This window comes from Manacus candei, unplaced genomic scaffold (assembly GCF_025592945.1).
Source record: "Manacus candei isolate 608988 ecotype Guabito, Panama unplaced genomic scaffold, ASM2559294v1 h1tg000076l, whole genome shotgun sequence".
NCBI classification, from domain to species: domain Eukaryota; kingdom Metazoa; phylum Chordata; class Aves; order Passeriformes; family Pipridae; genus Manacus; species Manacus candei.
In genome coordinates, this window is record NW_026138124.1 from 3906139 (window position 1) to 3931773 (window position 25635).

The 25635-nt window shown below is 49.1% G+C and overlaps 2 protein-coding genes across 5 annotated transcripts; one reads left to right on the forward strand and one right to left on the reverse strand.

The window, feature by feature from the left end:
• The first annotated feature begins 4555 nt into the window (after positions 1-4555).
• On the forward strand, positions 4556-12336 carry RFC2 (replication factor C subunit 2). Its single transcript, XM_051809324.1, has 11 exons — positions 4556-4738; positions 5800-5869; positions 6666-6707; positions 6892-6998; positions 8147-8248; positions 9001-9101; positions 9794-9951; positions 10323-10388; positions 10857-10937; positions 11285-11398; positions 12063-12336. Exons 1-11 carry the CDS (start codon positions 4620-4622, stop codon positions 12171-12173), a joined length of 1071 nt encoding a protein of 356 aa, XP_051665284.1. The 5' UTR covers positions 4556-4619; the 3' UTR covers positions 12174-12336.
• Positions 12337-15648: 3312 nt separating this feature from the next.
• Positions 15649-25352, reverse strand: LAT2 (linker for activation of T cells family member 2). 4 transcript variants are annotated; one of them, XM_051809339.1, is made up of 12 exons: positions 25056-25352; positions 24365-24404; positions 22859-22902; positions 22005-22059; positions 21349-21392; positions 20528-20566; positions 19898-19928; positions 19725-19780; positions 19212-19277; positions 18399-18461; positions 17470-17554; positions 15649-16473 (listed from the first exon to the last, which is right to left on the reverse strand). In XM_051809339.1, the coding sequence occupies exons 1-12, from the start codon at positions 25210-25212 to the stop codon at positions 16455-16457; spliced, it is 699 nt and encodes a 232-aa protein (XP_051665299.1). In that variant the 5' UTR covers positions 25213-25352; the 3' UTR covers positions 15649-16454. The 4 variants fall into 4 exon arrangements, with proteins under 4 accessions (XP_051665299.1, XP_051665298.1, XP_051665301.1 ...); XM_051809338.1 differs by having other exon boundaries at positions 19704-19780; XM_051809341.1 differs by lacking the exon at positions 20528-20566 and having other exon boundaries at positions 19704-19780.
• Positions 25353-25635: the final 283 nt, after the last annotated feature.

Below are 25635 nucleotides of genomic sequence, written 5' to 3' on the forward strand. Positions count from 1 at the left end.
ACACACGATCCTGACACGGAGGAGAAAAGGTGCTGCTCGCCACCAACCCCACCTGCAGGTGCCCACAGGGACACTGCCCAGGGAGAACGGGAACAGAGGATCGTTCCCCTCTCCCGCACTTCCAGCGTTAGGAGCCAACAACTGCGTTTTGGCATCTCGGAGAGCGCACGCACAGAGAACTTACCTGGTTCTGCAGACAAAAGAGGAATTCCAGGAGAGAGTCAACTCCCTTGGCTGTCACGGGTGAGCTTCAATCCAGGTGTCCGTACTCCCTCTACTGACTGAAGCTGTAACCGCGCGGCTGGGCTTGGGCTGGACACTCGTCGCTCTCTATTATGTGCTTAAAGAGGAAAAAGAAAGGAAATTTCCGTCATATTTTTAGTCTGAAGCATCCAGAGGGCAAGGGAGCAGGGCTCTGCTGCTGAATGCTTTCCTTGTGACCTAGTGTAAAGCACTAGAAAAATTGTAATTTGTTCCTCAACATGTGCATAAAAATCATAATAAAGTTTCTCCGGCTTAAAACTGGCAGTGATCTAAATCTACTCTTTCTTCAGATGATTATAGAAAAGAATCTTCTGCAACTTTAGAGTCTCCTGGTAGCAATAAGCTGAACTTGATCTTTCCAGCTCCTCTGTCACCACGGTCTGTGCCTTGCCTCACTTCTAGCAGCATGAGTTTCCTAACTGCAGATGAAGGTGTTATGCTGCTTACAATTTTGTGTGGCAGCATCAGAAAAAGAATTAAAGTACTTAATGAACATGTAAAAAGCAATGAGATAGGATAAATAGAAGTGCTCAGGTAACAGGGTGGGCAGGTGTATCTACCCAGATTGTTCTGGGGAGCTGCTGTTGCTCTGCAGCTACTGGAGATGCTCACAAGAGAGGAAGGATGAGGCAGAGGATGGGAAAATAAACAGGGAGATGGGAGTGTGCTGGTGGAATGTGGGACCTCAGCCATTATACTTGGGAAGAAATTTTAAATGTGCCCATGACATTAGATCACAACTGTACCTCCCAGAGCCGTTCTGTGGATAACCACATGAAGAGTGGAGGGGTGCTGTGATGCTACAAGAACAAGGACAAATTAATACCTGCATATACTGACAGCATCATCCTGGCTGTGCTCTAGAGCTCAAGCCCAGCAGCTCTGCAGCAATCAGGGCCCCTGTCAGTCTGGGTGCAGACACATCAGGCCCAGGAAACCTCCTAATACGGTGATGCCCTATTTCATGAAGCACCAGCCCAGCCTCCCTCCCAACAGCCCCATCATTACTTTCACTCCTGCTATTTGTACCAGCTCTACTCTCCGCTTTCAGCCTCAGTGAACACAAGATAAAATGGTTGGTAGCATCAGAATTCACTGCACTGTCTCCAGCCTAACTGTGTGAAAGGGAGAGGGCACAGCCTCTGAGGGGACTGCAGACTCCACACGTCCCTGCCAGCGAGGCCATCTGTGCTGTGTGACCTACTTGTGGCTGTGCAACAGCAGCAGAGGAGGGGACAGCTTGAACTGTGGCTGTGGGGCTGGGGATGGACAGCCCAAGGAACTCTGCACTTCCCTTAACACTGCTGTTTAAGATCTCAGCCCTGTCCTCCTAGACCTGCAGGGTAACACTCAGTAGTGTTAGCCCCGACCATAATGGCAAGCTGAACTCACAGATTCAACCCAAAAGCAAAATGACCTTGGGTACTAAACAGCTGTCCCCTCCCTCCCCAAACCATTCTACATAAGGATTTTTTATTACTGGTTATACAGATCCATACTTTTCTCTAACCATTGCCTAAAGTTGTTTCCTCTCATGCTTTATTTCTATTGCCTTCTGGGTTTTCCAATTCACATCCCCCATCATAATTTCCTCGCTGTTGCTCTTCACTCTCTTCAACTACTGCCTCACTTTCAGTGTCTTCACTAATTTCAACTTGTTGTTCAAGCTCCAAACAAGCCACCCTCACTTTCACCAACCATAGCATGCAAAACAGCAATTCTCCTGCCACAACTTCTGCATTTACCCAACCCCCCGATGAAACCAGTTGCATTGGGCTTTAGTTTCCCTGTGGGGACTAGAGCACGAGCCCTTAACTGGAGCTGGTCTGAGAAGAGCCTTTCTACTATCTTTAAAGGACCTGTTCCCATCTCAAGCAGCTGCAGATGGGAATTCCCTGCTGCTGGGACAACCACAAGATCATGATTTATTTCTCTGATGGGTATCCCCACTACTAGTAGTGGATGCTGTTTGAATACACTGAACCCTGCTGACTAAACCATTAGCAAAAAATCCTTTCCCTGTACTTTATACTGATTACAAGCTTTTTCTATATATCTTTTGGGGTGGCAGAGAGAGAGGTCAGAAAGAATAATCTTAAATTCAGGATTATTCTCCTTTCAGGATAATTCTCCTCTCAGGATAATAGAGTACATCTCCATGCCTGTGAATTTGGGCACTGCTGAGGACACATCAAAAGTTCTGCTACTTCAGCACTGAATTTGGAATTCATTTTGCCTTAGAGGTATCCTATGATCTCAACAGATGGACTAGAGTAAAAACAGTTCACATTTTGGGGCATGATGGCCTTTAAAACTTTCAGCTCACATCTGCCTGTCCACGTGCCACACACCCCTATCAATATTGTTATGCCTTCAATAAATACTTGTTCTGTGCTTGATAAACCACTGTGAGAAGCTCCTGCCTACACAGGGGCTGCAGCATTTAGACCACGCTCCAAAGCACATTTATTTCAATTATTAGCAGAAACTTATCACAAAATCTGTCATCAGGCTCTCTGCAACAGTTCTTATCATTAGCCTTTCCTGGTGTCCTTTGGGCGCTTATCAGCAGCAATCCCTGCACATGGAGTGGAAGAATTAATGCTGGCCAGGAAAATGATATCTTATCTAGAAGCTGGTACTTCCTAAGAGCAGAAGTACTGTTTAATTTGGCAAGAAACCAAAGCATGTCCAGGGTGCTGCACTGACAGGCTGTTACAACCAGCAGTGCTGCAGCATTTCACTGACTCACATGGGGTTCTGCTGAGCACTGCACAAAGTTAAATCCAGACACAAGAGTAACAGAGTGAGTTTGATTAGTACAGGAACAAACAGTCTGAATACCCAAAAAAACCCGCCAACTCTTGCCCTCATATGCCACATACTTGTGTTATTTAATTAATTGCCTCCAGTGGAGGCAAAGTTAATCCACTGTTAATTCAGCCAGGCACGTGAAGGCTGCTGACCACTTCCAATTTCACCCTTACATGACACTTATCCTGAAAGCACCAAGAACTGCTACAGCTGTAAATAAAAACAATATGCAAAACCAGATTGAAGCACCGACCACCCCATCTACATAAAAACTCAGATGTGAGACTGCACTTTGCACAACAGAAATTTCACCCTCCAGACTTTCAGAGCCTTAGGAGAAACTCAGCAAACTCCATCACTGTCAGGCCCCAGGCAGAACCAGTTCTGCAGGCTGGAGGCAAATGCTCATATGCCAACATCAAAATACCAATAACAGGCACTGACAGTAACACTGGAATACAAATGTTGTGACAAATGAGAGGAAGTAATGCCCTTAGAGGAGAGTCACCACTCACACAGGGCTTCAAATATGGTCAGTTCCGAGTTCCTGCCTCACACCAATCTCAAATTAGAAACACTTCCCAAGGAATCAGAGCCCAGACTGAAGGACAGATGCTCTGCTCACTGAGCCAACACAAATGTCATTAGTTATGTGGAGCATAAGCAGAGCTGAAAGATGTTCCAAGGCCCCACTAACTGCTGAGGTTGAAATGAGTACTGATATCCAAATTCTAACACTACAGATGCTACAACTCAGTTCTCTATCAGGGGCTGGTCATATGCAGGGACACCAATGGGCTCAGTCACCAAAATTATCAATTAAGACAAAAGTCACTGGTTTTCATTGAGGGTCACCTTTACTTAACCTAGGAAATAACATGTAGAATCAAAGAATCCAGACTGCTTTGGGTTGGCAGGGACCTTAAAGCTCATCCAGTCCCTCCCCCTGCCATGGGCAGGGACACCTTCCACCAGCCCAGGTTGCTCCAAGCCCCGTCCAACCTGGGCTTGGACACTTCGAGGGATGGGGCAGCCACAGCTTATCTGGGCAACACCTTTTATGTGTTCAATAAGTAGCACCAGATCCACCACCCACCCTTACAGCACAACAACTTAACAGTGTAACAGTACTCTGCGACGCAACTTTATTGTTTTCATTTTATAAAGGGAAATAGAGGAGGCCAGAAGAAACAAAGGTTTAAACCCCTGAAATGCAGACATATTACTGTTTTTAATACCTTAACCACTCAGTAAGGCAGGAAGAGCAGCCAGACCACCAACAGCCGAGCACAAGCCCACCCAGCCGTGCTGCGACAGTCACCTCAATCACAGTCACCTCAGGGACAGCCCCCAGCACAGCCCCGCACCCACCGCCCCAGGCCCGGGCTGCCACCTCCCCGCCTCACGGAGCTGCCCCAGCCGCCATGCCGGGCTGCAGACCGCCCGCAGGGCCCTCCCCGCCGTCCCGCCCCGGAGGCGGACCCGGCCCTCCCCTCACGGCGGCAGTGGGGAGAAAGGCAGGGCGCGCCAGCCGCGCCAACATGGAGGTGGACGTGGCGGAAGAGGAGAAGGCCGGGCCCTCGGCAGGCGAGAAGCGGGGACCCGCCGACCCCGCGGGGGCCGCGCCCGGCGGCGGCAGCGGCCACTACGAGCTGCCCTGGTGAGCGGGGGCACGGGCGGGCAGCGCGGCCGCCATGAGCGCCGCCATGAGCGCCCGCCGGGGGGGCGGGGCGAAGGGCGGAGCCCGCGCGGTGATTGGTGCAGAGCTGTGCGGGAGGCGGGGCCTGGCGCGCTGTAGCCAATAGGGTGAGGACGGGGCGGGGCGCGCTGTTGGCGGGAAGGCGGGCGCCGCTGAGGGACCCTCGGCCGAGGGGACCGTGAGGGCCGGACCCGGCCACGGGCAGAGCGGGGTGACTGGAGCCGTTCTCCTCTGCCCGCCGGGTGCAGGAGCTCTGTCCGACTCAGAAATGGGAGCTCTGTGATCTTCCCGGTTCGTGGCCAGGACTGGGAAAGAAGGTGTCACAGAATCACAGAATGGTTTGGGTTGGAATGGACCTTAAAGCTCATCTCGTTCCAACCCCCCCGCCAGGGCAGGGACACCTTCCACTAGACCAGGTAGCTCCAAGCCCCGTCCAACCTGGCCTTGGACACTTCCAGAAATCAAGAGTGAACAAAATCCCGTTGTTTACCTGTGTAGTCCGAAGTCAGCCCTGCCCTGTGTTAACCATGAGGGAGCACACGCAGGGAGGCTTCTCCCTCCAGCCCCGTGTCAGGCTGAGGGACCGAATTCCTGTTCGAATTGAGCATTTTTTCCTGCTTTATAATAATGGAAGTAAAACCTTTGAGGGTGGTGAGGCCCAGGCCCAGGTTGCCCAGAGAAGCTGTGGCTGCCCCTGGATCCCTGGAAGTGTCCAAGGCCAGGTTGGACGGGGCTTGGAGCAACCTGGGCTGGTGGAAGGTGTCCCTGCCCATGGCAGGGGAGTTGGAACACCCAGCTGGGTGATCTTTAAGGTCCCTTCCAAGCCAAACCATTCTGGATTCTGTGAGTCTGTGATTAGTGCTGGGGAATGCTGTGCTTAGCAGGGAGGGGGACCCTGCAGAGCTCGCACTAAAGATACATCAAGTCATCCTGTCCTAACATAATCCTCCTTTTCTGTCAGTGTAAAGCGCCATTAAAGCGTTATTAGATGTGCTGAAGTGTGTGGGGTTTTACTTTTACAGGGTGGAAAAATACAGACCCATGAAACTGTCTGAAATAGTTGGAAATGAAGATACTGTGAGCAGGCTGGAGGTGTGTAGCTGTCCCAGTGTCTTTTTTACAGGTTATCTCTAAAAAACATATTTCTGCATAGATCCACAGGCCAGTAAAAACATTGTTGTATTTTTACATCCATACTTGAGCATGTGGAAGAAAGTATCCTGATTTACTTTAAAAATTACAAGTTTTAGGAAATATTTGAGTGGTGTATAAGGGAATATGCCTTCTTCAGTTGGGATGTTTAAATTGGCCCTGTTTTGATACAGCTTAGAGAATTTGTGGCTGTTATAATAATATCGTTTCAACAAATAAATATAATTTGTATAATAACAGAAAGGAACATAGGGGGTTTTTTAAGAAGAGAAATGTTTTCCATATGGTGTTCAAGGCCAGGTTGGACAGGGCTTGGAGCAACCTGGTCTAGTGGAAGGTGTCCCTGCCAATAAGGTTGATGAGTTTTCAGGTCCCTTCCAACTCCAGACGTTCCAGGATTCTATAATTCTATGAAAAATTAGTCTGTGAACACAGTATTTGCTAACAGAAAGATTATACTAGCAAGTACATGATTAAAACAGATGCAAAGGAAAGGCAAGAGTAGTAAACACCTGTGGGATTAAGTGCTTTTCAATTTTTCCATGTTATTCTAGAGGCTGCCTTCTAACAGTTCAATTAAAAAAACCCCAAACATATAAAAGCAGCATGGTTCAAAAAAATGAAAGCAAGAGGGGAAAAAAAAATGCATGTTTCTGATGCTTAAAATAGAACAGCATTGAAACTATTTGTTCCTTTTATTTTCTTCTGTCTTATTATTACTATCATTCTTTCTTAGGTCTTTGCAAAAGAGGGGAACGTACCAAATATTATCATTGCTGTGAGTATTGCTGTTTTGTGCTCCATTTCACTGTGTTGGTCCTGGATTTGAAATCTAGCCAGGATGGCCTCCCAGTACAGACTGGTTTTGTGCCTGAATGTACTGGTCAGGGAGATTTGTAGAGAGCACAGCTTAGAAAATGACATTAAACTTACCAGAAATCGCTCCACTGTCGCATTTTCAGGGCCCCCCAGGAACAGGTAAAACCACCAGTATCCTCTGCTTGGCTCGTGCTCTGCTTGGCCCTGCATTAAAGGATGCTGTTCTGGAGCTGAATGCCTCAAATGACAGGTGAGAATGATTAAAACTTGTCAAACTTTTAATGAAGAAACAAGAACCCATTTTATTTCTTAAACCAGGCCAATTTGATAGCCTTACTGCTATAGTGTAAGTCTTTAAGAGTTATTTTAATGCAGTTTTTCCACCTAAAAGCTGGGCAGTTTTTTGGTGCCCACCTATCAATACAGATATTATTTCTTGATGTTTTATAAACTTGATAGGTCCTTTCATACACTAAAGTATGAACAATGGGAGTGCAGAATCCATAGTGGCACTGTTTGCTTGAATCTACTTCAAAAAGTTGAGCTTCCTCCTGCATTTATGAGGATCCTCCTAAAACTGAAAAGTGAACAGGTTCTTTATACTGAAACTCTTCAGTGCTTAAAGGGAGAGAAATTAGGGCTATAAGGGCAGTTGGGGGTTAAAATGTAGGATCAAGGTATTAACTACATAAAGGACATTGACCCTTGTCGAAGGATCAGGCACTGAGGGCTGATTGTATTTCCCAAGTTCTGTTCAGACCCATCCTGAAGTATTCTGAGGACATTTCCTGGAGGGTTGTCTGAGTACAATATACTTTCCCTATCTCTGTTGTTGTAGAAGAGCTATAGAGTCACAGCATCCTTTTTCTAAATGGAAAAAAAAGAAGTAAAATGCCTTATTTATAAAAGTAAGTCTTTGCAAGGACTCAGCCTAGGGAAGTGTCTCTGTTGTGCTGATATGATGCAGCCTACCCAGCTGGTTTTCTTCTACTCTTCTGAGCTACATCTGGGGTTGTGGATTAAGCTGTGGGAAGAACTGGCAAAGCAATCTTAAATGCTTCTGCCTTTGATAATTTATTACCCCACCTTTTGGCAAACAGAAATCATTTTGGGGCAGTACTGCAAGTAAGGTTACTGATTATATATATATAAAAATATGTATATATTGCTATTGTTAAATTCTTTTTGTCAAACCCTCCAAAAATCAAGATTATTGGTGTTTAACTCTGGATCAGTTGGACAGTCTGGCTTACAGCATGGTTCCACAGCAGTTTTACTGGCACAGCTGAAGGAGCAGGACCAAACAGTGGGAGAATCAGGAGAATTTGTGGCTTCTGAATAAACTCTGTTCTGTAATTTCACCCATCTGATCGTGAAACGCTCGAATTATTGTTCCAGAGGCATTGATGTTGTGAGAAACAAAATCAAAATGTTTGCCCAGCAAAAGGTCACACTTCCAAAAGGTCGGCACAAAATAATCATCCTTGACGAAGCAGACAGGTACGTTGTTCTTCCTTCACCTCAGCTGCTGTGTGAAACGTGCTGCATCTCTCCTGTCTGCAGAGCTGCAACCTTGGACAGCCTTGAGTGTTTCTATCAGGCTTTTCAAAGTAATTTGTTAGGAAATGAGTGTGCATTGAACAGTGATCTCGTGAGAGTGATCTCGTAGCAAGCAGAGATCGTTGCTCCAAGGGAGATGCTGAATACTGAAGTGAAAAGCTTGGGGTATGAAACAGCATATTCCAGTTTACTGGAAAGATGTCCCACCCCTGGAAGTGCTCAGGGACAGGTTGGATGGGGCTTTGAGCAACCTGGTCTGGTGGAAGGTGTCCCTGCTCATGGCAGGGGGTTGGAACAAGGTGAGCATTAATGTCCCTTCCAACTCAAACCGTTCCAGAATTCCGGTATCCTTTTCCTTTGAAAAGAGCCTGGCTCACTAGAGAGTTTCACTGGATGAAAACAGGACATTCTCCTCCTCCTGCATGAAGTATTAGCATTCCTAGCAGTGTTCTTCAGAGCATTAATGATTTAATTTTGCATGTCAGTGTTGTGGAGGTCTTGGTGACTTCCCTGCATCGTGGGGTGGTTTGTTCACGTGTCTAGAAAAAGCTGTTCAGTTTATCCAGCCAGAATATCAGTTCACGTACAAAGCACAGTTTAACATCAGTAAACTCTAAAGCTTGTATAAAGATAGTTATTAGGCTGTACCCATGAGTCAATGAAGGGCAGAATCCATCCTTTTCTCCCCCCAGCATGACAGATGGAGCACAGCAAGCCTTGAGAAGAACAATGGAAATCTATTCCAAAACGACGCGCTTCGCCCTCGCCTGCAATGCCTCTGACAAAATCATAGGTAAAGTGCTGCTGGGCCCTGGGTGTCCTTGTCATATGTTCTCCACTCTGCTGGCTGACTTCCCAGGCAGCTTCCAGAAATACCTTGGATCTGCTCGTTGCAAGAAGCCGTGGTACTTCTGAAAAATCCAACCACCTGTACATCAGCTGATAAAAGGGTGGCCAGGGAACCCTCTGAGCAGCTGGTTTTGATGGGTAGTGCTATACATGGCTGCAGAAGCAGATCTCTCATCCTTTGGGCTCAATCTCCATCCAACTCTGCTACAGTTAAAGGTGTTTGATGGATTGTTTACTGGGTATTGAACCCTTTTGTTGTCTTTTCTTAAACACAATCTTAGGTTTGCTTATAGGTGAACACATTGTAGACCTTTAGACTTCTCCTGGTAAAATAACATGATAAACATCTACATTCAGAAATCCAGGAGAACAGAGGAAGTTGAGCTTTGTATATATTTGGGAAAACTCAAGTGGCACATTTGGGCCCTAGGGAAGGACTGTAAAAATTGTATGTGCTTAAGGAGACGCCTTATTCTCTTTGGAGCCAACACGTTCTTTTTCTTTAAAAGAAGACAAAGTAATTGATGGAACTGAGAAAGCTTTTCCTGAGATTAAAATAAATGTTTGGCTGGTTTGTTTTGGGTTTTTTTTTTTTGAGAAAAGAGGGAAATGCTAATTACACACCCCTGTCCTCAGAACCCATCCAGTCCCGGTGTGCAGTGCTGCGTTACACCAAGCTGACAGATGCACAAATCCTTGCCAGGCTGCTCAAAATTGTTGAGAAAGAGGATGTACCATATACAGATGATGGACTAGAAGCCATTATCTTCACAGCCCAAGGAGATATGAGACAGGTAAGAACAGAAAGGCAATGAAAAAAGGCTTCTGTTTAAAGCAAAAGACCTGTGAATTGTGGCTCTCGGGGATTTATCTCTGGAGAGGGAAAGCAAAGGGGATGTGACTTGTGGCTCAAGAGTAACTAAACTGTTTGGTTTTGTGAGGTTTTAAAAAATGGATCTGCTCCTTAAAAATGATTTCGTGGGGACTGGATACCAAATTTGTGAGAGGAAACCAAGTCTGCACAAATTTGTGATTTATTCTGTAGCTTAATTGAAAAGTGCTTATTTGGCATCATTTTCTGACGTGCATCTCATCCTGAGGAGGGGAGTGACAAGTAGAGCACATTGGAAAATAAATGAAGTCTTTTTTTTTTTTCCTTTCACAGGCATTAAACAACTTACAGTCCACCCACTCTGGATTTGGCTTTATAAACAGTGAGAATGTCTTTAAGGTCAGTAATAGCTGAAAACAATGATGCCAGGAGTTTGGCCCTACACCTGTGTGAGATCTTCCATGGGATACAGAAGCCTTTGAAAGTGCTTTGCCAGTTTGCAGACAGCCCAGTGTGTAGCAATGGCAGCATTAGGCCATCAAGAAGCCCGTGAGCCTTCTGAAAAGGTGTCCCTAATGGCATCTCTGAGACTTGGTGGCTTTGCAGCTGTCTCAAAGCACACAAATCACAGAACTGCTGGGAAATTTCACACTGATAAATTGGGAATTTATTACTCAAGTGTTCTCATTTCGTGCTGTTGAGTCTGCTATGGCAGAATAGCTGAAAAGTGATATTATTTAAAATTTAATCTGTATTACAGAATGTGTCTGATTAAATACTTCACCTGTATGGAAGCTTGGTGAAAATACCAGAGGTTTAATGCAGAGTCCTCTAATATTTTAAGGGTAATATTTCTCTTTGATACAGGTATGTGATGAGCCTCATCCTCTGCTTGTGAAAGAAATGATACAGCACTGCATAAATGCAAATATTGATGAAGCATACAAGGTTGGTTTTCATGTGTTGGCATGGGCAGACACTTTTTCTTTACAGAATTCTTGTTTGTTTTGAAGAATTCACAATGTGTGTTGTTCTTTTTAAGATAAGGGCATTACCATGTAGAGGAGTTGATGAAGATGGGTTGAGTTTGTGCAAGGGGTTTGTGCAGATAAATAAGCCAACGAGCAAAAAAAGGAAGTTGCATTGAAATTACTTGCTAAACATTTGAGGTTAAATCAGCTGATAAACAGTCCATGCAGTTGCAGTGGTTACACACAGCTGTTCCAAAAGTGAATATCCCTTGACTCACCTGATAAGTTCTGCAGATGAATGAGGGATTATTCTTGCCTGCACAGATCCTTGCCCACCTGTGGCGTCTTGGATACGCTCCAGAAGATGTTATTGGCAACATCTTCCGTGTGTGTAAAACCTTCCCGATGGCAGAGTATCTGAAACTGGAATTTATCAAGGTTAGTACTAACCCAGCTCCTGCAGGGCCTTTGGGGCCTTTTTAAGAAGAGATCAGGGGGCAGCCTCAGGGGTTTCTCTTTGAGGTTTGCTCTATGTTAGCACAAAGAAAAATATTTCTCCACTCGTCGCTGCTTTCTTGCCCACTCTGCACCATCAGTTGGTCAGTAAGGATGGTCACTTGGAGTGACTTCTGATTTAACATCTGATCACCCACAGACGTGCCAGAAGTGATCACTAAGAATTAACAGCAGATGTACTACTGACTTTATTATTTAGTTCAAAGCCTCAAGTAACACCTTGAGGACGTTCTTCAAGGGCATACTTGATTCTAGTCCAATGGATACTAAAATATTAAATTATATGAACAGACAGCTGACAGAGGGTAAAGTGGTGATATGGAGTCACTCTTCATAATTGAAACCTGTCCTCAGATGTGTGCATCTTGCTTCTTAGAAAGGGAGTGGGGAAATACAGGCTTTGACTTCAAAAAAAAAAAAAAGGGGGCATTCTAGTTGGTTTGTAGGCAGAGATACACTGTCTGAAGTTCGAGTGACTCAAAGCCCACCTCTTAGCAGTGAGGGATGTGTTCTATTTAGTCATTAGTTAAAATATCCACAGGCTGGGGGATAAAAACAGAAGGTTTGACAATGTCTCTATCACCAGGAAATCGGGTACACTCACATGAAGATAGCAGAAGGTGTGAACTCCCTTTTACAAATGGCTGGGCTGCTGGCCCGGCTGTGTCAGAAGACTGCAGCCCCTGCAGCCAGTTAGGCCCCTCCCTGAGCCCAGCCTAAGTGCCAGGAGGGGAAAACCTGCTGTGTGTCTGTTCCCTGGTTCTGCTAAATCGCAGAAAAATAACCAGTGCTATTGTAAAAACGTTCTGTGCTTTTTTATTTAGACCAATAAAGCTTTAAAATCGGCTTTAACCCCAGAACTTGTCTGTGTTGTGTCACCAAGGCAGACATGAGGACTGTGACAGCCCAGAGCAATGTCTGCTCAATGCACTCAGCAAAACTGCCCATTTCAGTGGTACTGGGACCTAATGGCAGGAGAAACAAAAATGGAACATCATGGTTAGGAGTTACACTTCAAGCCTGGTCATGGGTGCTCTTATCTCATTCTATTTTGTGCCCTATTTGCACAAAATAGGGCATTTAATGTAGTTATAACTGAGACACACTGAGCAGGTGCCACTCCTGGGTCCTGTGGGTGGGGAAGGTATTTTCACCAAACACACAGGAGAAATATTCCACATTTCTTTATGGTGCCAACTATGTATTTCAGATATTCCTTTTGCAATCTTTAAAAAACTTTACCAAATTATGGGATGCTCTGCATGTGAGTTCCCCTTTCTGTTCTTGCTTGTCGGGTTATGCAGTGTCACTTTTACTAGAGTTTCAGCCTGCCAAAAAGCTACACCATCATGTTTTTCCTCTCTGTTCCATTTTGGAAACACCTTAGCAGTGCAGATGAGCAATGAAGCGTGAAAAGCAGAGAAAAGCAAACAGAAATTGAATTTGACCACCTCCCTGTGCCATGTGTGTCTCCAAGCAGAGCTGTGTTAACACAATTAAGCATGTTCTGGTTACAGCAGTCACACAGAACAGGGCACAGGGACAAGCTGCTGGTGCCTGCACTTCACTCTGCTCACTGTGTTGATTTCCACCCCAAGTGTTCAGTTCCTCTCTGCAGTTGTCTCGGTGCCAAGTGGATCTTCACAGGCAACATCAGTTGGCATCACTGCTGGCACTGGTCCCTGCAGGGGCTGGGCACACCCTGCCCTTCTCTGACAGCCACAGGGCTCACCAGTTTCTGCAGCAAGAGCTGGTGGCATCACGAGTTGCCCCTCCAGGCTTCCTGCAGCGCCTCTGGCAGAGCCTGCAGACAAACCTTTGTAATTCAGCTTCCAGGAGAGCAAGGGAATTGGCAGCTAAAGCACAGGGAATGCAGCAAACAGCTCTGGGAATAATGGATGTAATGCTCAAAGTGTATTCTTCCTTCAGTAGGTATTTATTGAACTTACCTTTTGGTTCCCAGCCAGTGAATTGTCACTACCAGCACAAACTGTTAAATACACAACTAATAGTTTAGTATGAAGGGGCTTAGGTTGCTGAGTTCTCTACAGACACAGCATCACAGCTTTTGTCCCTAAAACTTAAATAAGGTTAATTTTCCTTTGGCTGCACATCACAGCCAGCCTTCTCTGCCTTTGCTTTCTCACTAAATGTGCTCATTGCTGACTGGGGAAGGAAGAGGTGCTATGGGGAAGTTTCATAAAACAGCAAACGCTGTACTTGGAGGACTCAAGGCTGGTCCTTACCCTGTGGGATGTACCTGCCTGTGGTGTTGGAGCCAGTGGAAGGGTGAGGAACATGGAGGGTGGTCATGGTTCCTGTTCCTACCTGCTTTCTATGGGTTTCTCAACCAAAGTAGCTGCTTTTCACAGCTCCAGTTTGGAGCAGACTCTCCTCTGGGCTAATCCTTTCCAGCTCTGGGGAGACATAGACACTTTTCTTGAGAAGAGGAATAGGATCAGTCCCAGAGGCCACCAACACACTGCTCTCCAGAGGTGTCTGCTCCCTCTCTGAGTGCAGAGCTGATGCTTCCCAGGGCCAGCACAGGCTCCCCAGCTCCATTTGAGAGCCGCACCAGCCGTGCCAAAACACTTCTCTAATGCATCTTAAATTGAAAACAGGAAGTGAATTGCTCACTTGGCTGCCCTCCCTAATGTGAGGAAAGAGAGAGGTGGACCCAGGGGAGATGTCATTTCTCCTTGCATTACGTTCAGGCAACACAGGATCTGGCAGTTTTGGTTGAGCACCAGAAATCTTTGCACACCTAAGGCCAGTCCTGAAAAGACAGTGTGTCAGTGGACACACTCACATGTATATACTCAGTGCAAAGAAAAACTGAGGTGATTGAGAGCAAGACTAAGAACATCAATGAGAGTTCCCAGAACTGTCCCTGGATACCTGCCAGTGTAATGAGATGCCTGGCTGAGAAGTGCTCTAGGAGCTTTTCAAAGCTAAGGATGGATTTATCCCTCACTCCAGCTGGCTGCTGTGGAGAGCTGCAACGGGGCATTTGCTCAGACCCCCAGTAAGTGAAGGGAAGATTCCCCACATCCAGCTCCTGCCCTGCTCACTTTGGCTCCACAACTTTCAAACTCAGACCAGGAAAATGTATTTGGAGTAACCCACCTCCCTGCTTAGTGATGAGCAGTAAATCTTGTACTTTCATACTTTGGCCATGTACTCACCGAGCACCCTGAAGTTTCTGGGAGCTCTCCAGCTGGATCTGTTGCTGTGAGCCGAGGATCTTTCACTGCTGCTAATCCCTTAATCATGAATGGCTCTCTGGGCTGGGAGATGAATCACCAGCAGGTGTAACATCACCACACATCCCTGAGAACGAGCCCACCCCTCCCCTGCAGCGAACAATCCAGTCTGCAGCACTTCATGGGCAGTGGGAGCTTCTTTGGGTGCTGAGTTAGTCACCAGGGATGCACCCAGGGTAACACTTTCACGGCTCTCTGAGGGCCAGGCACAGTTTCAGTCACAAAGGCACCTCCTGGTTCCCTTGCCTGCCTGTGAGCCTCTGCAGAGCCAGCACAGGCTGTGGCTGTCACTGTGTCTGCTCCAGGCTCAGGGGACCCTGGTGTCACCCACCTGTGCAGACTTTTTGCAGAGCATTTACCCTTCAGGAAACCCGAGGGTGTGAGTACAAACCGGGCTGGGGCAGGCAGAAAACCAGGCTGTAGCTCCCGGCCCCTGTGCATCCCTGAATGCACCAGGCTTTGTTGTAAAAGTTCCATGGAGACTTCTAGCATTTGTAGGAGCTACAAGTAAAGCTTCTCCTAAGCCAAACTCCAACCCACCCACTGTTTCAGCTACACCAGCAGTGGACACCTGTGGTCCTGTCGATTCTGCTAAAAATAGAGCCAAGTCATTTGCAGCAGGAAGCACCTGACATCCCTTCTCCCGCTCCAGGGCTCGCTCACCCTCAGCTCCCCTTCTCTGCTCACTCTTACTGTCCCAAAGAGGTGAGTGTGGGCTGTGTTCTTTGCCAGAGCAGTTTCCTGAACTGGTTTTGAGGAAGGCTTTTAGGGAGCGACATTTTCTCCCCTGCAGATCCTGCACATCACTCCGTGTCACCTCATGTGCTCCCGTTTCAGCATCACCCAACTGTGCAGACAACATCTGCATCACAGCAAACCACAACAAAGCACCACGTTTTCTTTGGAAGCTTTTCAATTTTAATAAATAAGTGGTCCAAAGGTGCCAGATCTGTGCATCAGGGCTCAGGAGACCGGGGTTCTGTCTCAGGGCTGATGTTCCTACAGCCCTGCCGAGGGACTGGTGCAGTGTCTGAGGCTGGTGGCTGTGGATCTGACCCTCTCAGTTGCTGCTGGTTCTTTGTGTCCTTATAAAACAGATACTGAAACAGGAGGAAAACTGCCACAGATCAACACTGTGAATCACAAGCTGTGGATAAGGCAGGGACTTAATCCTCTTTAGCTTTTGTGAACAGGTTGGTATCTCATTGAGCTCCACAGAACTACTGCTGTTGTAAATACAACCTCTGCCTTGCCAATTCCTCTCTTGTAGGAAACTGCTTCTATAGGAGAGCACAGGAACTACATCAGAACATAATCCCTCAGGCTTAGTACCATCGTGCATGAGTCACCCTGACAAATTAAGTAACTGGCTGCATTACTGCTCAGCAATTTAAGGATTCACTTCATGCTTGGCAGGAGAAAACATTGCACAGACTGGCCACCCTCCCTCGAGTGGAGCTGCAGGGAAATGAGGTGGGATGACGAGGTGGGGGCCTGCCCGTGGTCCCTGTGGGCAGAGAGCTTTGTCCAGTTGCAGGTTTGCAGTTGGGACTTCTGTGGGCCTTCAAGCAGAGCATTTCTTCCTTTCAGTAACATCCCTTCTATGTGATTGTGGGCACAATTTGGAGAAGAGATTTCACTGAGGGCTGGAAATCTCCCCTCTCCCCCTGTGCGTGCTCGCTGGGTGAGCTCCTGCAGCTCAGCCAAGGATTTCTTCAGACTTTATGCAGAATACTTGAAATAAGAGGGGAAAAAAAACAGTGAGTTCTCTGACTTTTAACCTCTGTTTTCAGTTTAACTCTGCTGCCTGCTACGTTTTCTTTCCAAGGACAAGTAGTGATGTACACTACAAGATGTCCATGTCTAAGCAAAAGCCCCAGTCGTGCTCCCAGATGATGATGCCTGAGCAGAACAAGGGGCACAGAGGTGCCAGGAGCCCATTTCTGAATCCAGCCTCCCTTGGTGGAAAAGTTCTGCTGGCATTTGTTGGTTGGATGTGGGGGTTTTACAACTTTGCTCTGCTAGGAAAGGCTACAACAGAGGCATTGGTGTAAGGACAATCCCACTGGGTCTCTGTGGGTGCTCCGAGAGTAAAATCCTGACAGGGAGAGCAGCACTGGTCCCAGTCTGTCTCCCAGCTGGAGTCCTAGTCCAGTCTGGAGCAGGGTGACCAGCACTAACCAGTAGGTCATTCACTGTCCCTCAGAGTCATACAACCTCTCTGCAGCTCTCCAAAGGGTTTTAATTTATCTGCCTTGAGTGATTACTATAGAATTCTTTATCAGCAGCAGCAGTTTGGTGCTGATAATGGGGCAGGACATGTGGTCTTAGCACAGCAGACAGGGCTTGGCTGAGCCCAGGGGATCCCTTACACTGCTGAGCCTCAGAGCTGCACAGACCATGAGGGGTCCACAGCATGTAGGACGTGGATTCCACAAATTTGTCTCCACAGTCCACATTAGTCAGACTGGCATCAGCCAAAGATGTGGCACAGGATAGGATGGGCTCCTCCTGCTCCCCCACTGCCCACGTGGGCTGCTGGGCATGGGCTCCAGCCAAGCTCCCTTTCTCATAAACCCAATTCTCCCACCCCTAAATAAACACCATAAACCAAATCCTCCCACCCCTACATAAACACCATAAACCCAATCCTCCCACCCCTACATAAACACCATAAACCCAATCCTCCCACCCCTACATAAACACGTCGCCCATTTGCTCTGTTTTCACCTTTGCTTTGACAGCAGGGCAGGGACTGATGCAGGAGCTGTGTTGATGTAGACTGGCTCCTCATCCAGGCTCTCTGTCTGCAGGGCTGCAGGCGAGGATGGGAACCACTGATCAGTGAGTGGGCTGATGTAAAAACACACACAACACCCCCCAGACACTCTGTGTGTCCAGCCTTTGGTGCTGACATGTTTTTGTGCCTGGGCTAAGAAACCTCAGATCAGTGCCAAGGTCTCCTTGAAGAGGCTTCAAAGTGGTCACAGCAAATTTGTAAACCCTCTGGAAGCAGCGAGCCTGGACAGCTCTTCAGAGCATAAAGAGATGGACTTAGATTTAATCTAGAGAGTGTGCAAACGGGATAACAAGAATCAGTTGGCTAAGGCAGCTCTCACACCAGAGACAGAAAGCTCTCAAATGTACCTGTGTGCACTCACCACTATCTCCCAGGCCAGGCTACCCCCCCACCTCACAGGAAGCCACATGTTAGATTAAACTGTGGTTAAAAGGTCAGCTTGAGAAACAGGCACCCTCAAACACAGCAGGAGAGTCACGGGCTGACCCCCTGCGTGTTGTGCTGTCTAATTCTTTGTCAGAGGGGGTTACACAGCTGTGCTTGCACCAGGGCAACTTCAAATGGAAGAGGATATAAGACATGAAGAGCAACATTACTCTGTAGCATCCCACGGTCAGGGTTTGGGCACACGGTGGCCTTGTGAGTTTGAGAAACACCACATCCCATCACAGCAGCATTCAGATACAAGAGTTTGTAGCAGTTTGCACATTGCCTTGGATTGTGCATCATGGATAGCTGGGAATAAAATCGCTCAAGACAGGCAATGCATTGCCCTGGCATGGTCTGTGCTGTCCTAGGGCACCAGGCACCCTGCCCATGAATCCCATCCCCAAACTGCAAACGAGTGCTGACATCGTACCTTCCTCTTGCTGCAGCTTCCACGTGTGCATGGCCTCGCTGTTCTCGTAGTCTGCAGCCTCATCTGTGACCAAGGAGAGTTTGGACAGGATGATGCTGAGCAGCAAATGGTCTAAAACCGGCCCTCTGTGAAAGCCCCGCTCCCGCCGCCGCGCCCAGCACGGCGCTGTTCCCAGCCAGACCTGCTGATGCTGCCTCATCTCCTTCCAGCCCTGGCCACGTGCCTGGATCGCTGCAGGCAGGGATGGGGATCAGACGGGTCCCCGCTGCTCCTGCCTCCTCCAATCCCCCCGTGCACAGCCAGGCAGGAGCAGGGCAGGCTTTAGCCGTGCACAGAGCGGGTGTTAATTCGCTGAAGGAAACCAAACTGACTTCCTATTTTGACTGCAACCTCCCAGGAGTGGTGCTGGAAGCCCTGAAGCAGACACTGTGGTCCAGCATCATCCTCCAGCAGCTTCCCTGCTGGCAGGACATGGTGAGCAACCTGAGCTGGGGGCTAGAGCCATGATCAGCCTGGCTGGAGCAACACTAAAAACCTAGAGAAGATGCAGATCCCAAAGCTCCTGGATTCCTACAGAACCCCCAAGTCAAAGGAATCAGCTTGGAGGTATCACCACACGTATTTTCCTGCAGAAGGGGGAAATGCTCTGTGCCTGCAGCAGCCCTGGCTCCCCGACTCCACGGCACAGAGCTGACAGGAGGAGCTGAGCCTGAAAAGGACAGGGTTTCCCTCAGCTGAGCAGGTCACCATCCCCCTCTGCACCTCCAGATACCTTTGTGGGACACACATGAACCATGATGGCAACACACCTACCCGGGTCAAAGCCGTGAGACACTCCAATGATGACATTTTCATAGGAATAGGAATCCTCCTCTTTCTCTGGTGGAGGGAAGAAAGAGGGGACACAAGGGACTTCAGGAAGTGCAAGTGACCTGGGAAGACCCCTCAGCACCTGCAGGAGGGGGCTGTTTACCACAATGAAACACAAATTGGCTAAAAAGTCATTAGTCCTTGTGATGGCCTGTGCTGAGCCAGGGATGGGGGGTCCCAGCACAGATGAACTGGGGGGGTCACTGCCCCACAGGAGCACTGTCAGCAGTGCAGTGGGGTGACTGTTTATAAGGCAACAGATGGACTGATGGGGGCTTGGACATCCCTTATGCCCCATGGCTCTGCTACACCCTTTAATGAACTTGTCTCCTGGATCTGCTCTTGCTTCAGGCCACAGTGATGCACAGACCTGGGCAAGAACAGCCTCACGAGCTCCCTGGAGCCATAGAACAGCCAGGCTGGAGGAAAACCCACCTGGCTCTCCTGGAGACCTACCCTTGGGTCGAATGAAGAACCTGGCACGGTTGTTGTAATCCAGAGAAATGGGCTCCCTGTGGGAAGAGCAGGACTGTCAGCTCCTCCTGCACTTACAGGCTCCCCAGGCCGAGCTATGAGAGCACCAGGACAGCACTGGGCCCAGTATGGTTTCACTCAGTGAAGGTACTTACACGTAGTCAGAGTCCCCTTGCAGATAATCCTCTGCAAGAACAAGGGTTTGGTGTCAGCACCCCACACCAGGGCATCAACCAAACTGCCATCCCCGAGCACAGCCTGACAAACCCCTGGGGCACAGCCATGGCACATGTCCCCAGCAGCCACAAAGCCCTGGCATGGCCCCAGAGCCCATCCACAGCAGAGCCAGGGGGCTGGAGCAGGGGGCTGGGGCAGGGGGGGACGGCCCCGATCCACCCCAGGCCCTGAGAAAACCCCGGCTCACCCCTTCTCATGGACACATCCTGCCAGCTGGCAGGGAGAAGGGGAATATGGGAATCTCCTCCCTGGCTTGGGAAAGGAGAGCACAGTCCCCCACACCAATAATCCTCTTAGGGCAGGCGCCAGCTCACAGTGCCCCGGGTGGGAGCAGGGGGGCTCGGGAGCATCCATCCCCTCCTCTCTGCCCATTAATCAGATCAAGTTGTGTCTCACAAAGCAATCCCTAAATTGAGCAAGCAGCAGCTCTGCCAGCTGCAGTGCTGGCTGCCTGTGTGCTCCCTGCTGGCTCCCATTCCCAGGAAGCTCCCATCCCCGTGGCAGCCTTCCCTCCCAAACCCCCCCAGATGTGTGGCTGCAGCATTTACCTGTCAGGAAATTCTGGTACCTGGACTCATCCCTGCTCCCTGGGGGCAAGAGAGGGGCATGTTACCCTTGGGCTCAGGCAGAGTGATGGGAGCAGTCTGACGATGAAGCAACTGAACATTTTGGCACCGGCAGCTCTGCCCTCGCTCAGCTCTGAGCTCTGACAGGTTGGACACTCCAGGGCAGGGGTGTTGGGACAGCCAGGGGTGATATTTAAATAGTCTGCCCTCATGGATTGAGACAGGACTGGTCAGGCATAGCAGGATGAGCACTGGATTTTAAACTTGGACCCAGATTAAACCCAGATGGTCCAGCTCGGGGCCCCCAACATAAGATGGATGTGCAGCTGTTGGAGCAAGTCCAGAGGAGGCCGTGGAGATGCTCCAAGGGCTGGAGCCCCTCTGCTCTGGAAACAGGCTGGGAGAGCTGGGGGTGTTCAGCTGGAGAAGAGAAGCTTCAGGGAGACCTGAGAGCCCCTTCCAGGGCCTAAAGGGGTTCTGAGGGACTTGGGACAAGGGATGGAGGGACAGGACAAGGAGGAATGGCTTCCCTTGCCAGAGGGCAGGGTTAGATGGGATACTGGGAAGAAACCCTTCCCTGTGAGGGTGGGGAGGCCCTGGCACAGGTTGCCCAGAGAAACTGTGGCTGCCCCATCCCTGGAAGTGTCCAAGGCCAGGTTGGATGGGGCTTGGATCAACCTGGGCTAGTGGAAGGTGTCCCTGCCCATGGCAGGGGGTTGGAACGAGATGATTAACTTGAAAGGTCCCTTCCAACCCAAACCATTCTGTGACTGAACCTGGGCCTGTCCCAGGGACACACTCACCATATCCAGCGTGGTGGGAAGCACTGAGCTGCTCGGTGGTTTTCCTGGAAGAGACAAAAGAGACCTAAAATCCCAGGTCTGAGCAAACCCTACCAGGGGTTACAAACCACCAGAGGGACCATCCACAAAAGCTCCCTGTGAGGTTATCACAGCACACGCATGGAGCAATGGAAGAGGAAGAAATTTCAAGTCAAATCCCAAAATGGGAATAAGTAGGCCTGAATACTGCAGCAGAGCTACTGCAACTATGTGGTTCTTGGGGCTTTAAGTGAGCAAAGCAAAGAATGGCCATTTCTTTTTCCTGATGTTCCTACTATGTACAGCCACAGCTTGCTTCCTTGGGTTTGATTTAATTGCTTGCCAGAAGAATGCAGTGAGACTGAAGACAGCCCAGAAAAAGTCTAAAGCTACCACTGTCCACTGATAAATGAAGCAGCCTGACTGAGTTGAAGATGTCCCTGCTCCTTGCAGGGGGGTTGGACTACATGGCCTTTTAAAGGTCACTTCCAACCCAAAGCATTCTTTAATTCTAAGCACAGCCCAAGCCACATCTACAGGGCTCAGAGCCCAATGCCAAATCCCAAACATTTATGTATCTTGGGTGAATTTCATCCAACCTTGGCTCTACAGTTCAACTGTTTGGTTTTTTTACCTACCTTGCTATTGATAAGTTTTCAGGTCCCTTAGTTTTTTCCAGCCTTCTGGTTGCACCTGGCACCAAGAACAAAACGGGTGTCGATTGTTATGGCAGCAGCAGATTTCTCAAAGAGCACAGAGCATCCACCAGTGAGGCTTCCCCAGGACTGGCAGGCATTTTCCTAATGCATCCCAAAATAACTTCCAAATTGGTCCTTGAATGTTCACAAGTGGCCAAACCAGGAAACAACCAGAGGAAAAGCTGATGTCTGACCGCAGAGTGAACACTCGCTGGGGGAAGCTACAATCCCAGCTGCTGCCTTGTTGTCTGCTCTCCCCCAAACCTGCTCGATATCTGGGGGCCATTCCCTGCTCTTCACACTGCAAATCATGAGCTTTGGTTGGGCTGGGCTGAAGCAAAGACTCACAGGGGGGTTATGGGGCTCCAACCCAGCAGGGACCCAGGGCAGGGCTTCACACAGACCCGGCAGCAGCTCGTTGTGACACAGAACTCAAAAGGTCAGCACCAAACCCAGCCTGGTGCAGGAAGCAGTGAGGGGGGATGATGAATGAGTCACTCCTGTCACTTCAGGCTCACCCACACCTTCATTTTCACAGGGTGCACAGTGTGGTTCAAAGAGCCCCAGCTATTGAGGTGTCGCTTTTCAACTTCATCGCTTTAGTGAATTGTTTTCAATGTAAAGGGAAATTTTTTTCCCTAGAGCTCAGAATTTGCATCCCTAGAAGCATCTGAGGTGGCTTTGACAATCCAGGTCTCATCATTTCACTGCCTGGTGTCAAGGTGACCCCTTGAATTTCACTTTCTCCCTGTTCTGTGCATGCAGGACCCCCAACCCACGAGCCAGATACTCACTGGAATGGGATCGAATCACCTCAAACCTCTGCTGGCTTTCAAGCCTGGAAAAAAGAATAGCACAACCTCAGCTGAATTTTGGGGTTGATGACAAGGAAAAGAGATGCAAGAGACCTTGTTGTTTACTGAGTGCAGGACAGAGAGCACGAGTTCCATGCTGGGCTTGGTGAAGTGCCAAGGTGCAGGAGCAGTATGAGCTGGGAGCAGTATCCCACACTCCTCACTGACCCTTTAAAGTCAAGATGTGCTTTTGGACCATTGGTAGAGTAGCCAACATCAGCTAAGGGAAGGACACAGGGATGAGGAAAACATCATTTAGGATAATTCCTACTCTGACTCTTTATCCACCAGTTAAGGCCAGAAGAGCCTTTTGACCCACAGAAAAAATGGGTGTTCACCCATGAAATGGGTTCAAACCCCATTACTTCACCTCCACTGCTGCCCCTGCCCTCTCAGCATTCCCTTAACATCAACCTGAAAAAAACATGTTATCAACAATAAAAATAACACCCATGCCCAGAAACCTCTTTACTTCTTGGTTAAGAGGAGAGCTGCTCGTCGGAGCACAGGAGGATTCAACATCTCTTCTACTGCAAGTATTAACTCTGATTTTGGGAAGCCTTTCCCCCCCAGTTTCATTGGGGTCACCCCATCCCCAGCCAGGATTCACAGCTCAGGGCTGGCAGGAGATGGGGTGTCAGAGGACCTCAATGCAAATGTGTGGAGCCAAAGCACTTTGCTTGCAGAACACCCCAACTAACCCAAAGCAGACCTCTGAAAAGAGCACACAACATCACAAGCCTGAGGTCAAACCACTTAATCCAGACACAAATTACAAGAAGTTGGGGCAATTCAGCAGGAGCCCCCAAGGGATGAAGCCTGTGGGGGACAGAACCTGGACTGGCTGCTCCAACAGTCTGTGATGGAGCACACCACAGAAACAAACACCCCGACCCCTCAGAGGCCTTTGCAGAGCCCCTCTGCACCCCCTTTGCTCCTGTAACAAAGGCTACAACCCAGCTTTTCTTTTTCTTCGTATCATTTACTGTGGTTTGTCTGTTGCTGAAGGAAATAAAGGGGGGTGCATGTGTGTACACTGCATTTCCTTCACTTCTTGTGCTCAGTGGTTGCTCTGGAACAGGGTCCCTCCAGCACCAGCCACGGGCAGGGGCTTCTTTATGAAGTTACCAATCTCTCTACCACATCTCAGGCCATGACAGGTCAGGATAAGGACTTGCCCTTCTCTCCCAGACCTTTTTCCTACTAGTTAATAACTCACGGACATCACGGTCAGAGCTTCAGTTTCATTTTGGATTCTTCTTTTTAAAGGCATTACCCCTCTAGCAGCGCCCTGAGCTGAGGCACATTGCCCTGCATGCCCCAGCCTGGCATTAGTTTGTTTTATTTTATATAAATCTGGATTTCAGCTTGGCTCTGGCTCTGGCCAGGGTCCTACCCCAGGTGAGCTGTTTTAGGGGAGAAACACAATCATGAAAGGCAACTTACTGACTCCTGTGCTCACTCAGTCGCATCTCCCTCTTGGTAGCTGGAAGACAAGGAAATAAAAAGCTCTTAGAAAGAAGATTTGGGAGTCAGAGATCAGAAAGACCAATAAGACACATTCACAAAACTTCTCCAACACAACAGGACAGCGGAGGCAGCGAGCAGCAGTTACGAGAAGGTTTGGATTAATTTTCTTGAAACCACGTTTAAATCCTGGGGTTTGTCTCAGACCCCGCAAAGCAAGGCAGCCAGTCCTGTCCCTAAACCCCAAACTGCAGCCTCTCTCCCTCACTAAAACCCACCCAGTGCTCGGGGAGGGGCTCAAACCCCCACTGGGTGCTCATCCCACTCTCCATATGAATTTATCTCCAGACTGCCCCAGACCCTCTGCAGGATTTGTGCACCTGGAGCTGGTCCTCCCGGATGGGGTGTCCCAAAGCCACCCCCACGATGACCACGGGGAGGGGTCTGCAGCCCACAGTGTTACCCCCACCCCAGGCAAGGGGGGCTGCAGTTCTGGCTGGTCCTTCCCCACTCTCCGCCCGCCAGCAGAGCCCGTTCCCACTCGGCTCTCGGGAGCATCCCCGCGGGGGCAAAGCTCCCGAGCTGGCAGGGGGCTGAGCAGAACCAAACCCACGCAGGGGGGATTTTCCTAAGGGGAAAGGCCCTCCCAGAGCCCGCAGGCAGGACTCACCAGAGAGCTGGCACTTGACGCAGAGGCTGACGGCCGCCCCGAGCAGCATCAGCGCGGCGGCCGCCCCGAGCAGCTCCGGCTGCACCATCCCGGCCACGGCCAGCCTGGAACACAGCGGGGAGGGGAGCATCGGGGGCGTGTGGGGCTGTGAGGCCATCGCTCAGGAAGATTCACCCCTAAACAGCCGCCTGCTGTTTGCCCTCACACCCCCCCGGAGCCAGGGGGGTGCTGAGGATGCACAGGAGACACCTCCAGAGGCAACGCCCCTTCCCCGCGCGGCTCCCGCTCGCTCATTCCCAACCCACAAACGTCGCCAGCAGACACTAATTTTTTAGTATCTCAAAGAGAGGGCAAAGAGGGAGGCACTTGGCAACATTCCAGGTGCCAATATTCCTTTGCACGACGTGCTCCGGCTGTTTCCTGCAGCTCAGAGTGACTTCCAGTGTCAAATTCCCCACGCTTTTTTTCCCTGCTGAGCTGGCTTTTCCCCTGCTTTCCACGACAGGCTCTTCCACAAACAGCAGCTAAACATTTTGTAACAATCAGCATGATTTGGCTTCAACTTCTTCCTTTAAAATAC

What these genes read in the sequence shown, in the direction of transcription:
- RFC2 (XM_051809324.1), top strand. Translation starts at nt 4,620, where the DNA reads ATGGAGGTGGACGTGGCGGAAGAGGAGAAGGCCGGGCCCTCGGCAGGC. An exon ending in GGCCACTACGAGCTGCCCTG is followed by an intron (nt 4,739 to 5,799) that starts GTGAGCGGGGGC and finishes TTACTTTTACAG; the next exon opens with GGTGGAAAAATACAGACCCA. An exon ending in TGCCTCTGACAAAATCATAG is followed by an intron (nt 9,102 to 9,793) that starts GTAAAGTGCTGC and finishes CCCTGTCCTCAG; the next exon opens with AACCCATCCAGTCCCGGTGT.
- LAT2 (XM_051809338.1), bottom strand. Translation starts at nt 25,212, where the DNA reads ATGGCCTCACAGCCCCACACGCCCCCGATGCTCCCCTCCCCGCTGTGT. An exon ending in GAAAACTTATCAATAGCAAG is followed by an intron (nt 21,393 to 22,004) that starts GTAGGTAAAAAA and finishes TGTCTCTTCCAG; the next exon opens with GAAAACCACCGAGCAGCTCA. An exon ending in TAGGTCTCCAGGAGAGCCAG is followed by an intron (nt 19,278 to 19,703) that starts GTGGGTTTTCCT and finishes TCCCTCCACCAG; the next exon opens with AGAAAGAGGAGGATTCCTAT.